This window comes from Dunckerocampus dactyliophorus, chromosome 5 (genome assembly GCF_027744805.1).
Source record: "Dunckerocampus dactyliophorus isolate RoL2022-P2 chromosome 5, RoL_Ddac_1.1, whole genome shotgun sequence".
Taxonomy (NCBI): Eukaryota; Metazoa; Chordata; class Actinopteri; order Syngnathiformes; family Syngnathidae; genus Dunckerocampus; species Dunckerocampus dactyliophorus.
Genome location: NC_072823.1, coordinates 16,113,700 through 16,131,952, shown reverse-complemented (window position 1 = coordinate 16,131,952; position 18,253 = coordinate 16,113,700). Strand labels below are relative to the sequence as shown.

The following is an 18,253-nucleotide window of genomic DNA, read 5'->3' as shown; positions in this document are numbered from 1 at the left end:
TTCACTTCGACACAGCTGCTATTTGTCCCACCACAAGAGGGCAATATTGCCAATACCTCTTTGTGACTCGAAAGCAACAACTACATGCACGTACATTTAAATCATTTTTTAAAAATCTTTTGATGAAGATCTCACTAAATCTCTGACTCTGACTGAATCTCTGATGACTGACTGACTGAGAATATATACGGTGTGTTTACCTGCTGGTTATATACAAACGTATTACCACTCATGATTATTTTGTATTTTTTGCTGCATTAGCTAACATCTAATTGTAAAAAAACAAAACAAAAAAAACACATATATTTTTATTGCTATCATTAGCAATACATTTCTTTGATTTTAATTGTTTTTGTTAATGTAAATAAAAACTTAAAACATTAACATTTCCGAATTAAAATGATAAGACGTGTACAGATTGTACAATATGCATATTTTATGACATATTTATATTATACCTTACTGGCCAAGACATTCGGTCCACCTAACAATTAGTTGAGATGAAATACCAGAAATAAATCTGCCTTTGCAAACATAAAAGGCCTTGTTTTGACAGTTATTAGTAGGCACTATTTTTAATGCTACACATCTTATTGTTTTAGTGTTGTAGAACTGCACAGCTTTTAATCTACTGTTTGCATTGCATCTCTTAACCCTGCATAGGTCACACAAAGGTCAGTTTGGACTACGTAAGAGTCTTCAAACATACAAAACATACAAAATACATACAGCATTATGGGCTCGCCCTATTATATTCATGGTCTTTGCCATTTTTGGGAAACAACAGAACATGAGTTTTAAGCTCTGTTGTGCTTTCGTGGGGTGTTTCCATGGCAACCGGGGGCCGAAGCGAGAGGGAGGATCCAGCCAGAGGAGTGCAGGGGGTGTGTTTTACATTCACTGGTTTCCTGCTTGATTTAACCTGTCTGCTTCCCTCAAACAGACCCAGATGTTCTGGTCTTTAATATCCAGAGCTGTTGTCTGTTGTCGAAAAGAGACTCTCTTCATTTTTTACTATACTTTGACCTTTTAGCTGGAGCTTTCAGTCAGTCCTGTCCAAGAAGATTTGTTGGATATCTTTGTAAGACAAGGTAAGAAATCTTTTATTCAAGACATTTTCACTTGCCGTTAATGCTGACAAATGTTCTCTTCTAAATGTAGAGAGTTTCCTGAATTTTGTCAGCACATCTATGTGGGTTGTGGAGAAGATCCGCGTGTCAATGGAGAGCTCCATCCTGCCTGTACCATCAACAGAATTCAGTTTTAAGATCGGAGACATAATGTTTGGGGAAAAATTGGACAAACCCAAAAGGATTTCCCTTTTCCCAAATGTCATCACCCCTGACAACATTCCAGAGTTCTGCATCCCTCCAACTATCCCATCCATGCAGGAGCTAAAGAATTCGGACAGACCTTCCCGTCTTGTGAAACAGAGCCCCTGCGAGAAGCCCGATACGGTGGTGACACAGCATGAGGCCGTGAACGCGCACATCATCCAGGTGGAGAGTGTGGATGAGGGCCCGTATGATGGCTGCAGTGACGAGGAGACGACCAACGCGGATCCCCAGAGCCAGGCCGCCTTGTCACTCCCTCATATGGCCAGAGCACAGACGTGCTATGGGTTTTGCACCTTACTAGAAAGCCCCCACACCAGGAGGAAGGAGTCTCTCTTCCATGCCGATCCAGGCTCCTCTCCCCTGCTGCTTCCCAGGAGCCGGTCCACAACATGCTCCCGAGTCAACCCACCCCCTTCGTCTTCCCCTTCTTCCTTTAGCCTCAACACTCTGTCCTCCAGGCTTGCCCCGAGAGGACACAACTTCAACTGGCAGGGCACTCTGGACAGTGATACAACATCCTCTACAGAGTCATCCCCGTTCAGCTCGCCCTTGCTGACCAGATGCCCCGCCAAGTCGTCCCTCTTCAAGGCACTGAGCCATGAACTGCTGCTGTCACGGAACATGAGGAAGGCCATGGTCTCCAGGAATAATTCCCTGTCCACAGATGAAGGCAGCTCCACAGACAATAGCCCCAACGTGATGAGGAGGGCCTCAGAGGGCTTAGCAGAGGGCTTCCCCAGTTGCTGTAGACTGGCACCCCCTACTATCTTCCCCATGGACTTGACCCTGCACAGGGAGAGGGTAATGAAGGAAAGAATGGTGCCCATTGGGAAAAACGGCAGCCTGAGACTCTCAAATGAGTACTGCCCGGACAACCAAAGACTGCGTGTCCGACTGATCAGCGCAGAGGGCCTGTACCCTCTCTCTGTAGATCCCAAGATCATTAACTGCAGCATCAGCCTGTCGCTGGTTCCAGGGAAAGTTCAGAAGCAACGCAGCACCGTCATCCGAAAGAGCCGCAATCCCATCTTCAATGAAGATTTCTTTTTCGACAACATCTCAGAGGAAGACCTCAATATGCGCTCCCTTCGCTTTAAAGTGGTCAACAAAATGTCCACCCTGAAAAGAGACTATCTGCTGGGCAGTTGTGATCTGCCTCTTTGCACCATTGTAACACTCTAAACCATTCGTACTTTCATGTATTATTATTATTATTATAATTAATATTTATTTTCAATTTGTTGCAATGTAATATGCCATTTTATAATGAATAAATCATGAGAACCACCAATTTTGCTTTTATGTAATTCAGTGTTTTTCTGGCAAAGTTCATTAATCAAGCATAAAACAAATCTGTCGTTAGTTTGACTTTTAAAAAATAGGCACAGCTACCACAAAGTTAAGCTTAGCCATAAACTAGCATAAAATAATTTAAAAAATAACTTTTAAGATCCACTTTTATAGTTATCAATGCTAAAACGGCCCCAGCACCACCAGTCCTTACATGAAACAACAATCGTATCATGTTTCTTCCTAAGCCTGTTGTTTTCATCCTGACCTTTTCCTCTGATTAAAAATATTGCTCGAAACCAGAAACCTTTGAGCGGAGTTGCTTATGCATTTCGTTTTTAGCACAGCAAATAAAAAGGAGCAATTAGTGTTCTATTCAATGACAACAACTTGGTAGGTCACACACTATAGAGTAGGTTGCATCGCACCTGCCGGAGTTGGACACATTTTCACAGGGTGGAACATGTTGACATAATAATGGACTTAATAAGCAATATTGTGCCTGGAAATACAGAATATAACCAGGTTGTTTCCTCTCTATAATCAGGGAACAAAGTGTATCTATGCTATATGTTTGAACAACCAACCAAAGCCGCAGATCCTGATGTACACTGAACATATCCTGCAGCTTGTAGCAATAAAGAGCAGGCTTAAAAGCTGCCACTATAGCTGCTGGTTAAAGATTAATAGGTTTCCCGCAGGGCTCGGAAATGCTGTGATAGAGGGGAGTGACAAGTGCAGCACTCTGTAATGAAATAGCATAATGTGATTATTGCTTGTAAATATCCATTGCTGGCCAAACGTGTCATACAAAAGAATATCCTGATTGGGAGCCTAGAATGATACATTTTGTCATGCAAATATTTCAGTCCAGATTTGACACTTTGGATTATGCTCTTGAGAAAAGGGACACATATAACTCATGATCCACTTTTCCGTCTGCAGCCACAAAGAGCCGCAATCCCGCTTCAGCCATTGTGATGGAAATAAGGGCTTGTCTTTCTGTATATGCGACCAAGTAAATCAGCTTTTGTGTTACTGCAATAGATACAATGTAACTGACTAAGAAAAGAAAATACATCCCACACAAACAAGTCAGCATGCATTCGCAACAATAGCTCTTTGAACAGGATGTGTGTTTTCGGGTCCTACGTGAGGAGGCGGATACTGTTGGACACTTTTGTGCTGAGTGTTGACTCAGCTGTAAAATGCCCGGTTATAAATGTGAATTACCTGTGATTCATCTTGCTGGTCCACCACTGATAGGATCTGAAGGGATTTCCTCATATCGGTTTTAGCACAGTAAACATTGGGATCATGGCGCACACCTAAAGCTGTCATTTTGCAAAGTCAAAGCAACACGTGGCAAACTACTTTTAACTTTAGATGGCATTAATTAGGCATGGGAAGGCTGCTGTTTCCATGCCGTAATACAAGGTACACCAGTAGATGCTAATGTGATGCAATGTAAGAGCTGCTAAAAGCCTTTAAAAAGCCTGTGAGGTATCAAATCAACAATACAGTAGGTTTACCACTGTGGTTGCATGGTGCAGTTCTACATCATTAAAAACTGTATGCCCAATTAATAAAAGACGACACAATGTAACCTCACAAAGTGCTCCTGCGGTAATAGAATTCTGAACTGAACCAACATTTTGGGGAAAAATGGAGGAAAAAACAAATCTTTTGCCTTTAAACCGCTGTCATGTATGATGTTATGTGATACAACCGTCCACCAGAACTTGGCTTTGGCCTTTTTGTTACACCATTTCCAGAAAAAGAAACAGCATCACCATATGGATTGCCACTTATCGAAGTTAAGGTAGACTCTTTTGTTGTTTTTATTACGTTTTACAGTATTGTAAACAGTGGTTAACCTCTTTTCACACTTTAAAATGATCTGCAAAAGGTGTATTTGCAACGCAACTCACCTTGCCATTTGCTTTGAAATGTTTTTATTGTTTTGAGGCGTTACTATTAACAGTGGTTAACTTATTTCTGGACTTAAGGTAACAATGTTGCTTTTTAATAACCTAACTGACATATTTAATATCAATTAAAGTATTATGTTGCCTAAAATGAATTAGGTTTAGACACTTCAGAGATGTGATTTTCTTTTTGAAGTACTTTAACAGCACAATATTCCAAAACCATGGCAACAATCAGACATAAACAACTCGGGAGTGTGTTTGTTTCTAAAGGGCAATGTGTGGTCACTTAAACGTGATCATGAAAGGTGATATTGTGCTATGCGCAGGAAACATCTGTGCGTCATAAATGTAAATGCACAACAAGGGAAGTGCACTGGCTTAATCTGGAGTGCTGAAAACAGTTGCTTAGTTACCTTCTTTTACCTGAATGCCTTTGCCACGACTAATGCATATTTACAAAGTAATGAGCTGGAAGTGTCAACAACTATATTTAGATTTTTTATAGGCATATTTTGAAAAGTCATTGTATTTGTGCTCTGTAGAAAATGACTGGATAATATTTCCATGCCAAGTAGAACCAGCTTGGCTCCTCCCCAAACAATATCACACGTCTGATAATCCACTCCCAACACAAACCACGCTGGGCAAACCTGTGCAGTTATCAGGGCTTATGTTTTACCAGGTTCTCTAAACACATCACTTAAAATGCCAGTGTAAACATACAGAACAGATTCAATCAACCTTCTGTTCTCAAGGCAAGCTGTTTGACATTTAGTGCAATGAATGTTTGTAAGCCATGATGTCATTGGGTACATCAATACTGTTTACTTTGGAAAAACACTGAGATTCACTGTATGCAATATTGCTGATCAATACCATACACACATAACAAAATCAGAACAGAAACAAGCGCCACACAATTTGACCCAATTACAAAATATTCCATGATGTCAACAGCCTGAGCAGTTATTTTTTCAGCACCATGACATCACTTTTTATGGTCACCCCTCTTCAATTGGCAAACATGATGTTCAGTTCACTGGATTTAGCTGATTAGTACAAGCAAACACACAATACAACATTAGAAGTGCGTCATAAGTCAGGTTTAGGACATAAAACCATGCATGACTGAGACAGACATACTTACGTACCACTTACAGTACTCAAGCCTTTGCATTCCTTTCAGAATTCAGATTCAGATTTCAGATTCTTTTCATAGGCCATTGATGCCATCGTCTCCAGCTGGGTCCATGTCACTCTCATCTTTTTCATTTCTTGTTCTGTGCTCCTTCTCTAAGTGTTTTAGGCCTTTCTCTGCATTGTTTGCCCTGTTGGTTCCAGGTTAATGCCAGGTACATTCATGATAACATGTAATACTTACAGTATTTTGCCGTACTTTGGTCATTTTAAGCATTACCAGAACATCCTTCATGGACGCATCGATTTCACATACTGTAGCAACATAGAAGCGAATGCTACACCTTACATTAACTTTTCCAAACTCAAAAAAACAAAAACACAGCAGCAGTGGCAGACAGTTGGGGGGAAATCTGGTGGCCGTAGCCAGCAAGTAGAGGATGTAGAGCATCAGAGGGGTTGCAACTGTGTCGTACTTATGGAGCAAGTGATTCGTGACACCCACGTGCTTGCCACTCGCCCTCCGTTGGTAGCTTTTAGATTGTGAGTGCGGCGTGTGGTCATCGTATGAGGCTCGCGCAGCCCACTCACCTTGATTGCAAGTTGGGCGTACTGGATTCCAACGGCACCTACGGCTATTGTGACCGGGAGAACCAGAGTGCACAGCAGGAAGAGCCGCCGCCGTGGCCGGGTAAGGTGCATTAATGTCGAATCTGCTATGTGAGGTCGGGGGAATCAGAGTGTACAGCTGTAGGAGTTGCCCGCCACTGGAGAAGCAGCCGCCGTGGCCGGGCACTTTTAAACTTGCGACACATGCATTCCTCCTCTGTCTTGCCATTGCAACATGGCTGCGTGTAAGGTTTTGCGTGCAGAAAATAATTTGCATCCCAATTTTGTTCCTACGGGCTTTGCGTGCTGTCTCTGGGTTTGAAAATCTGCGCGGGCAATGTGCATGTCTCTTGCAATTTTCCCCATTTTGCACATAGCCACCACGTAGGAGCGCGTATGGCGGGATGTAACTTTAAGTTTCTGTAGTGGCCTGAGGCGTGTTGAGCGAGGTGCTCTGAGCGAGTGTGTGGTGAAGCTAGTGGCTAGCCGTCTAGCAGATAGCCAGTGTGGTGTGGGAAGGTGTCACTACGCCAGTTCTTTGGCATAACAATGTTAATAATAATAATAAAAATTTGGCTATAGCTTGGTTAATATTCAGGTCACATTATGAATAGTCGCCTCCCATTATTCCCCATTCTTAGCTGCCTCTTTTTAGCTGTTTTCATATCTTTGCAGTGCACAGAAAACAGAAAGACGTGTGTGAATTTTTCACGTAAGTATTGTGAATGACGGGCAAAATAAAAAAAAGTGCAGTTTTCCTTTAAGGGTCCAATCATTTTTGTTCAGGCTATTTTTTTAAGTTCTCCTAAACCACAGTTCAAAAGCAAGGACTGATTTTCATTTGTTAATTTTTAGTACATTTGTACATCTGTATGATAACCTTTGTCTGTTTTTCAGTTATTTCAGTTATTTTTGTGTTTTCTTTTTCTTTTTTTGGCATAAGGGAAGTAAACATTTCAATCATCTGTGTCCACATAATTGAACAATGAACTTTACTGTCAACTCGCAAAGTGTTCTGGCTGGAAGTAAGTTTGTCTTGTATCTTTGATGCTCACAGATGAACAGTACATGAGATTAGATACTGTAGATACAACTTGTTAGCAAATATAGAGACAAAAGATGGGGGGGGACCCCTAACTGGACAATCAGAACAATAACAAATGATTGTCTTGTTTTATTTTTTCAATTCAATGCACCAAAGGCTGTGGTGGGACAAAAGGCAGTGTGGAGCTTGACCAAAATTTCTGAAGAAAAACAGGCCCCAACGTTGCATAAAATTCAAGAGTTCAAGCAGTAAAGTCTCGCTATAATCGCTGTCACTTGTAATTAAAATGGTGGGGGAGTTTTAATAATGGTTACCATATTTTTAAACCGTATGACAATTAAAAATATGACATATAGTTGCTCATACAGTTAGTTAGGTTTTCTACAGGAAGTAGCTGTAGATCCGGAAGGGAATTTATTCAACTTTAGGAGAAAAAGCAAAGAAAAACCCACAAAGTTTTGGCTTTTGGAGTCTACGGGCATTGGGACCAAGTGGGAGCAACACTTACAACACCTTTTTCAACAAAACTAACCAGATGGACATGTTAAGGATGTTACAGCCTTGGTGTAGGTCCACACTAAACATTTGACAATAAAAGAGAGGTGATCTGGGGGTTGCCGTGGCAATGATAATGATTCTGCACTCCCCAAAACAAGTGAACGTGCCAACACAATTAGTTGAAAGCTGTCATTTTAAGGTAAAATGGCTTACGTGTTGATGTATTATTGTAAACATTGACAGGAAGATTCTATGTGTTTGGACATAGATGGTAATGTTGTATCTGCATGTAGTATCTGTGCACCTGCCCTCTACAGCACCACCCACTCGCTCCCCTTAGGCGCTATAATAGAGTCCAAGCGTGACTGTTTGGTACATAACAACCACACACAGTCTGTACCCGGACCTCCTCTAATTTAATCACACTCATATGAACAGAGTCGTGACGTTTGAACTCCTGCAACCCTGCCTGGTTCCTCATGATGCCCATCAAGACGCGTGACTAGGAGGATTGGTCATTGGGTTTTAACGTCAGCAAAAAGTGGGTGGTAATAATATCTCATCATGAGTCTGCTCGTCTTGTCTGTGATTTTCCTTCATTCAGCAGCGCCTCCCGATCCGATCCAATCCATGGCAACAAGGCCCAGCATCGGGGGGGGAAACCATGGAGATCCTGCCTTTCATGTGTGACATGCTTTTATTTGACACGTACATTGATCCGTGATACTCCTGTTTGTGTGTTTCAAGTGCTACTTGTATATTCAGATAATATTATTGCTGTCCAATGATAACCTTGTAAGTCCACTTTCTTCGAATTTGAACATAATGAGATTCTCCATGTATGTACTGGTACAACTGTGCTACCATGTTCAACTCCATCCATTGCCCGAACTGTCCTTCAAATATCTACTTCTGCTACTCTGACAACTCCCCATTCACTTTTGTGTTACAGCCAGTCATTTTATTTTCATAAACCAGGCACAACGTACGTTTAGATCTAATGAAGGAAGAACTGTCCGCTTGTAAAGGATGAACAACTCTGACAAATGTCTAAGGACTGTTACAGTGTAGATGTCTTTTGAATGGTTATTTAAGGCCCGGTCACCGCTCGTAACCGCGCACAAAATGGGAAAAAAAATATCGAAAACACGGGCGTTGTCCTAGCGGTGCACCGCTGAAGCTGACGTTGCTTTAGCGTTGGTTTAACGGTAGCGAACGTTGGTTTAGCGGTGACGCGGGCGTTGATAGAGCGGCGTTCTGTGCGTGCGGATCAGTGATCCATGTATTGTACATATAACACATAATGCTGCATTGCTGCATTGAATTTGAATAAACTCCAACGTTTTATTGTATTTTACATCATCTGCAATGTTTTAATGGAAGCTTAGGTTAGCTTCAGTGTATATAGAGATCGTTTCACTGTGTGAAAATACAGACACACAGCAGTCAGATAAATTATAAAGGAATTGGCTGAACACAAGCATTTTCAGCAACTGTACAGCAGAGGGTGCTAATGTCAAAGCAATGCCACAACAGACTAATGGACCATACCAACGCCAAACCAAAGTTCATCACCGCAATGGATTGCTGCTTCATCACTGCTTCAACGCCTGACACCGTTCCAGCAATCCCGTGTCCGCTCGTAAAACGCTTACAGCCACTCCATCAAAGTTTGTGCAACGTTTAATCACCGCCCGGGCAAAGCTGGCAAAGCAGCAGTGGTCCAGCGTTCAAGATTTCTGCGTTGGCCGAGCGGACCCAAGCGTCCACGACTTCCGTCTACCGGCGCCAAACTTTGACTGGGCGTTGTTGGAGCCGTGATGAACTTGCCCGCTTCTTACCGCTCGCAATATTTTGTGCAGCTCAAAACTTTCAGAGCTTTAGGAGGGACCATCAGCGGTAGCCAAGTGTATACGGCGTTGCCTTAACGGGGGCCAACTTCTGTTAAACGATGGTACGCGGTTACGAGCCGTGATGAATTTTTTTCACCGCTCCGGGAACGCTACAGCAAAGTTCGGGCGGTGTGACCGGGGCTTAAAGCATATGGACACAGGCTTTGCACTGATTTTTGGTTGGGATGTGAAGGAACTACTGTAAGAAGGAAGGCCTCTGCGCTAACAATTATTCTTTAATTGTGTTAAGACATTTAAATTGCTGTAAATCACTTTCAAAACAAGTGGGGAGTGGGTCAATAGAGTGTCGTAACACTTCTCTGACCTATCTCCAAATACACAGAGTTGTCCTTGGGGTTGGCTGTAGAGAGCTCAATGAGGTATGCTGAGGTTTTTCTCAGTATTTCTTACAATTCTGTTCCCAAATTGTATGAGAGTTTCCACTGACTGCTACCAGTGTAACAGATTGGTATTAGATGTATGGCATCCATTGTTACTTTCTGAGTTTAAGTGGCTATTGTCACATGGGAAGCAGCTGTTGAATTACAGTTCTAGACTCCCTCTTAAAAGAGTATAGTTGAGCATATTTTCCACAGCTGGAAATACGAGCCCCATGCAGCGAGTTGAAAAGGCCACACAGCTGAGATGCCAGCAGGTCCCGTGTTAGCCACCATGTGAGGTTGCATGTGTGCACACTCCACTGTTTATGCAGTCTATGTTTAAATGAATGCAGGGGATCAACACAACAGCTCTGTGTGTCAATTCATCGGCTGAGATAAATGAAGCAATAAATGAAGCATGTTTGAAACTAGAATCAAACCTACTGATCGTGAAGGTCAGTGAAACGTATGTCCCAGTGGGACTATGTGCATCAGGGATGTCCAGCTGTCTTCTTAGCTGAATAAAACATCTTAAACGCTGTCTGATATGTGTCCATCTCTGTAACTGCCTGTACATAAATGTGACCGCCTACATGCAGCAGACTTTATCTGCAGACGGATTTCATTTTAATGCGGGCTCATAGAATGCTGGACATGTGGTCCTTAACTCACATCTTTGTTGATGGTGCTCTGTGTAGAACATGAAAGAGCGCAATATTGATTACATACCGTAGAGTTGATGGTCCATTTCGGCTACTACACACCCACTCAATCAGTGCTTTATTCTCTCCCATCTCACAGATCTCATTGTTACAGTTTCCATGTCCGGTTTTCAAGAATCAAGAGTACTGCCTCAGGCACAACAGCCGCTTCACATGCTTTTTTTTTTTTTTTTTTTAAGGAAGTGACCTGCATCTTTGCCACATTAATGCAGGCCTGCATACTCTTTGAGACACTTCCTGTAGGCTTGTGTAATTCAGTGTGTAAATTATCCGGGACAGAATAGTTCCCAACAACATATTTGTTACATTTCAGTGCTTTGCTTTTTTTTGAAGAATCCACTTCAAATGTATTTGTCAGGATGAGATACAACTGAGAAAAAGACCACAGCCATAAGCCAAAACATAAGGTAATCCATGTCATAACGAAACAACTGCAACATAATCCTGAAAAAAAATTTTTTGCACTCCATAATACCAGTGTTTGGCCCTATGATGCAACAAAATAAGTGCAATCTTTAAAGTTGAATGTCAGTAAGGTCGGACAATATGGATTATGACTACAAGTTTCAGGAAAAATGCATGACGTCATACAAGCGCCGTTTGGTCTCACTTTACAATAAGGTACACAAAAATACAGTAGTTACTGAAGAACTAATAAAGAACTAATGACAAACTAATGACTAAGGCACATACATTTTGAGTAGTTACTAAGGAACTAATGAAGAACTAATGAGGAAGTAGTGAGTAGTGGTTAGGGTTAGGTAGGGTCGTTCCTCATTAACTACTGTAATTTTGTCTACCTTACTGTAAAGCGTTACCCTCCGTTCAGCAAATATTAACATTAACTCCACCTTTGTTTTGCTTTTTCTTTGGCGTTCTTCCAAAAGAATGAGCAGCCTCAAGAAGTGGTATGAAGAGAAGACCAAAGTGAGGAGTGAAAAGAAGCACGTACACAGGAATCTACGTAAGCAGACTTGCATTCGAAGTTGTAAAACTCCAGCATTATCGTACAAGTGTTTTTGTTGTTTTTATGTCCTATTATTTACAGTGGTTATCTTAAGAGTGTCAAAAATGAGACATTGCAGACTTGCATTGCATTACATTAAAGACTGACTCAATTTACAGTATGTTTACACTATGTAGACAACAGAAGCACACACAGTATATTTACATGCACTACATTAGTCGGGTTCCCCAAATAAATCGGCCTCTCCCATTTTCGCACATGAATGTGAAGTCCCCGTTTACATGCACCAGTGGCAGCTTTCGGAGAAAGTTATAGAGTTTCACTCTTGCATCTCGCATGACATACACTGTGGTGTGTTCATGGACCATCAAATGAAGTACGAAATCTAAACGCTTGACGGAAAACATTATCGAGGAAACAAAGACATGAACATACTCATGATACAGTATAAACATACAGTATTTCTGATCTGCTTGCGGGTTATATCTCACCGTGGAGACAGGCGTTTCTGTTGTGAAAATATGGTTTGTTATTGCACTTATAACATTTTTTGTGTCCATTATTTCATTTGATTTTACTAATACAGTCGTCCCTCGTTTATCTATCGCGATTAACTGATTCCAGACCCGATCGCGATAAGTGAATGCGAAGTAGGATTCAATATTAATACATGGAATATTTATGTAGTTAGAGTATAGAAAACTTGTTTATGACTTTCTAAATAAGTATTTTTTTTTACCATTATTAGAGCCATGTAGACATGAAATAACACCCCTATAATCACCTTTAGACTCCTATTATTCTTGTCTATGGGATCACTGCAGGGACACAGGGCACGGCCACGGCTTTAAGCATATCATGCTAGCCAGCTAACTAGTTAGCTGCACTTCCTGAGAAGACTGAGGAAATTTGGCATGTCACCCAAAATCCTCAGTTGCTTCTATAGATGCACTATCGAAAGTGTCCTTATCGCCTCTATCATTGTTTGGTACGATAACTGTCCATCACAAGATAGGAAGGCACTCCAGCGGGTGATCAAGACCTCACAGAACATTGTTGGGGCAGCCCTCCCCTCACTGCAAGACATTTATAAATCTAGAGTCCTACGCAGAACACACAACCTCATCAAGGACAGCACACATCCACAACACTCATTATTCACACTCCTACCGTCAGGCAGACGCTCCAGGAGTTTGAAGTCCAGGACCACAAGACTGGCAAACAGCTTTTACCCACAGGCCATCAGGCTTCTCAACGAAGCACTCACACATGCCGCACGCAACACACGCACACACTCATAACACTGAACATCTTATTGTTGCTTTTAATTGTTTCTTGTTGTTTTTATTGTTAATACTGTTTCTTCTGTTCTTATTCATTTGCTTGTGTTTTCTTTTTTTTTGAGGGAGAATGAACAGAATAAGAATTTCATTGCATAGTTTAACTACCTGTTTTGCTGTGCATATGACAATAAAACTCTTGAATCTTGAATCTGGCCTCCAATTTATTTATTCTAAACTTAAGAAAGGGTTTCAAATGGAGTGGGGAACAAGGACAAAGTAAGAAGTTTTCTTTTTTGCACTTTATCATGTCAGGCATGCAATGGCAGACTCCATGCAGTGTTAAGGTAAGGTAACGTAATCTCATGCCTCATCAATGTTTTGTGTCACGACTGATGCCTAATGACCAGAAGACTACATATGCATTGTCTTTCAATATTTTTCAACCACAAAACAGAGATCATTTATTAATTAATACAGTTGTGAAAAGCAATAGAGTGAGGGAGCGATGTTCAAACCGTGATGTAGCGAGGAACGAGTGTAGTTATAATTGCACTAATATACAGATGTATTTCTGCTAGGATACATATTAATGTCACACAGACTTCCTATGATGATCTTCTCAAAGCCTAGAGGTCTCGTCTCCAGAACAAGTCCTTCACATGCTCAGACTCAACAGCCTTCTGCATTTTAAGATAACTTTAGCCTCTCGTTTTAGATTACCCCTCCTCTCACATTTGCACATCCTATGTAGCAACATTTCCATCCTGAAGAAGTTAGACTTTTTCTCTAGGAGCAGTCCGTCCATCCTTGCATCCTAATTTTTTTTTTTAAATTGCACCTCACAATAGTCTCAAAGAACTTGTCTGGTCTATTTTGAAGCCAGTAGAAAAAATTCCCATGACAGCGTCCAATTGCATAATCTTGGTGTGTTAATCCAGTCTTTGAAAAGTCGACCATGATCTATACAAGGTGGTTACATGCGTGTTAAAAAGATGGTTTCAATTGAATTCAAAGAACAATTCATTGTTTTAGTGCATGTAACCGTACTTACTATTCTGACAGCAGAAAATCAAGCATTATTCTTTTTTCAAAGGCTTCTTTTTGGATATATTGTGCCTAGTCTGCCTGTACTTGACTCACGTGCATTGTCAATGTGTTGATGAACATAGACATTTAATGTGAAAAATATAAACACACTTAACATATAGACAGCAAATGTATTAACAACGCTGGTTTGTTATACTTGTAGTCATGGAGGCATGTGTGTTAGTTGAACCATTACACATGAAGCTTGGTTTGTGCTGCCTCCTGCTGGTCAATCTCTATTAACGCAGTCCTCACATAATTTTGTCTTGGAGAAGACAAAAAGGTTTTTTATTACTTTCTAGTAACTCTAAACACATGTATTAATCGGTTTTGAGTATAAATACATATGCACATATAATGTGAAATGACGCATGCATACACATGCAAGACATATGAACTAAATTAAGGATGCTCCTTTTCTATTGTGTTCTGGCCTAGCGTAATTATTCACCGATTAATATGAAGTATGCGCTCCTCATCGAGGCACATGTGCACAAGCAATCACAGGGACCTCATACATGTTCGGAAACACAGTGTGAGACCCTTCCTCTCACTATGCTATTTTTAGTAGACACCAATGCCTTCCGGCAAGAATCACATGAATATGGATAGCGTGCTTGGCTGTACGCAGGGCTTTGCAGCAAGACAGCAATGATTCAGACAGACAAGCAGCAAATACTCTCTGTTTATGTTCAATAAATATTCCACTATCGTCGAGAAAGCTTTACGTTTTGACCAATATCGTATGTGTGGAGGATGAAAGAATGCATATATCACATCCTGTTATTTACAAAAGACACTTCAACAGCACTTCTGCTCATCTGCCATCTTACATCAAAGGACATAATTATATATTTAATAAAATGTCATTGGCCGGATACAGGCGCTAACACAACGCGGTACTCCACTGGTACAATAGCAGGCGTTTGCAGCTTGCTGTAATATTTTTATCTACCTCTCAAGTGCGCAATTCTTGTGATCATAAGTGCTTGTAAAAATAGATCAGCAGCACACAATGAAGGTGCTCACACCGCAAGATATCGGATGCTTGCTTGGATTGCTGTCAGAATAATGATGATGATGATTATTATTAGTGGTAGTAGTAGATATAATTTATGTAAACATGCAATATTATTAAAAGAATTGTACAATTTTATTAATCATTTACCGTAATTCATATAAAAATATCAACCCAAAAATAATATATCAAAAAATATATATTTTTAAATATATATATATATACACACACACAACAATATATTATACATATAAAAAATTGTAAAAATAATATTTTGTGAAATTGATCATTGTAATATGTGTGGAGTTTGCCTGTTCTCTCCGTGTGTATGTGGGTTTTCTCTGGGCTCTATGGCTTCCTCCCACATTCCAAAAATATGCAGGTTAGGTTAATTGGAGACTCTAAATTGTCCACAGGTGTAAATGTGAGTGGGAATGGTTGTTTGTCTATACTGTATGTGCCCTGTCATTGGCTGGCGATCTCTTGGCCAAAGAGAGCTGGGATAGGCTCCAGCATGCCCGCAACCCTAGTGAAGACAAGCGGTACAGAAAATGTATGGATGGATGGATATTTATACATCTTTACATTACAAGTATGACATTATTACACATATTACATAATGTAAATACTATACAAAAATATATACAAATAATATTGTGAAACAAAGAGTAAGCATGCCAATTTTTATCTTGTATAACAGGACCGCAGGCTTATGAAAAATGTTTTCTGCTTACCCCCTCTAATATTTTTCCATATCCAGTAACAAATAGCCAAGACTTTTTACTTTGCGCAACTCTGAAATATAACTGGTGGTCCTTTCCATCACTCTCATGCCAACTAGCTCTTGGTATAGCTCGCTGTCCTTGACCTCAGCATGCTTTGCAAGTCAATATTATTCAAAGGCTGTCTGTGGTTATTCCTTTAAATAGGCCAATTTAGGCTCACAGCGCATGCATCTTGCAAGACAGGTTTATTTTGGTGGGGCTTCATTTTTCTCAAGTCTCCTTGGCCGCCAGGAAACATCCTTGAGAAGGAGGCCACAAGGCGTCTGTACTTTTCATGAAAAGGAAGGAGTCTTCTTTAAAAAAAATATATATATATATATATATATATATATATATATATATATATATACTGTATATATATATAAATAAATTGCAGATCCTGCAAGTTTTAGCAAACGGCCAGCAGGGAGAGCCCTAACTCTCTCTAACAACCACTATAATTGGCAGGTCACATGAGATGATTACATCATGTATGGTCTGAAACATAGAGAAACGTAGTAAACTACCACAAGTAGTAAGTACCGCATATTTGTACAATACCTTCTCTCTGGTTACGGTAGATATGCTCTCATATGTGGTTGCCTTCCTGCCAGTCCAGTAGCTTGGGCTGTCCATCCATCCATCCTAATTAGGGTCGCGGGGGCATGCTGGGGCCTATCCCAGCTGACTTCGGGCAAGAGGCGGGGTACACCCTGGACAGGTTGCCAGCCAATCGCAGGACACATATAGACAACCATTCACACTCACATTCATACCTATGGACAATTTAGAGTCACCAATTGACCTAACATGCAAATAACCACATTTTTGGAATGTGGGAGGAAACGGAGTACCCGGAGAAAACCCATGCACGCACGGGGAAAACATGCTAACTCCACACAGAGATGCCCAGCGGAGATTTGAACTCAGATCTTCCCGATCTCCTGACTGTGCGCTAACCACTCAGCCTCCAAGCGGCCCCATTTACAACCCCTGGCAAAAATTATGGAATCACCAGTCTCGGAGGATGTTCATTCATGTTTAAATTTGTAGAAAAAAAGCAGATCACAGACATGACACAAAACTAAAGTCATTTCAAATGGCAACTTTCTGGCTTTAAGAAACACTAAAAGAAATCAAGAAAAAAATATGTGGTAGCCAGTAACAGTTACTTTTTTAGACCAATCAGAGGGAAAAAAATTATGGAATCACTCAATTCTGAGGAAAAAATTATGGAATCATGAAAAAAACAACAACAAAAGAATACTTCAAACACACCACTAGTACTTTGTTGCACCACCTCTGGCTTTTATAACAGCTCGCAGTCTCAGAGGCATGGACTTAATGAGTGACAAACAGTACTCTTCATCAATCTGGCTCCAACTTTCTCTGATTGCTTTTGCCAGATCAGCTTTGCAGGTTGGACCATTTTCTTCAACTTCCACCACAGGTTTTCAATTGGATTGAGATCCGGACTATTTGCAGGCCATGACATTGACCTTATGTGTCTTTCTTCAAGGAATGTTTTCACAGTTTTTGCTCTATGGCAAGATGCATTATCATCCTGAAAAATGATTTCATCATCCCCAAACGCCCTTTCAATTGATGGGATAAGAAAAGTGTCCAAAATGTCAACGTAAACTTGTGCATTTATTGAAGATGTAATGACAGCCATCTCCCCAGTGCCTTTACCTGACATGCAGCCCCATATCATCAATGACTGTGGAAATTGACATGTTTTCTTCAGGCAGTCGTCTTCATAAATCTCATTGGAACGGCACCAAACAAAAGTTCTAGCATCATCACCTTGCCCAATGCCGATTCGCGATTCATCACTGAATATGACTTTCATCCAGTCATCCACGGTCCACGATTGCTTTTCCTTAGCCCATTGTAACCTTGTTTTTTTCTGTTTAGGTGTTAATGATGGCTTTCGTTTAGCTTTCCTGTATGTAAATCCCATTTCCTTTCGGCGGTTTCTTACAGTTCAGTCACAGACGTTGACTCCAGTTTCCTCCCATTTGTTCCTCATTTGTTTTGCTGTGCATTTTCTGTTTTCAAGACATATTGCTTTAAGTTTTCTGTCTTGACGCTTTGATGTCTTCCTTGATCTACCAGTATGCTTGCCTTTAACAACCTTCCCATGTTGTTTGTACTTGGTCCAGATTTTAGACACAGCTGACTGTGAACAGCTAACATCTTTTGCAACATTGCGTGATGATTTAGTTTGATAATCCTCTCCTTTGTTTCAATTGACATCTCTTGTGTTGGAGCCATGATTCATGTCAGTCTAC

The 18,253-nt window shown here is 40.8% G+C and overlaps 1 protein-coding gene across 1 annotated transcript; it reads left to right on the top strand.

Annotated features, from left to right (window-relative positions):
* Nucleotides 1–2,531, top strand: c2cd4a (C2 calcium dependent domain containing 4A). Its single transcript, XM_054777057.1, has 3 exons — nucleotides 1–190; nucleotides 1,034–1,091; nucleotides 1,162–2,531. Exon 3 carries the CDS (start codon nucleotides 1,191–1,193, stop codon nucleotides 2,517–2,519), a length of 1,329 nt encoding a protein of 442 aa, XP_054633032.1. The 5' UTR covers nucleotides 1–190; nucleotides 1,034–1,091; nucleotides 1,162–1,190; the 3' UTR covers nucleotides 2,520–2,531.
* The last annotated feature ends 15,722 nt before the right edge of the window (nucleotides 2,532–18,253 follow it).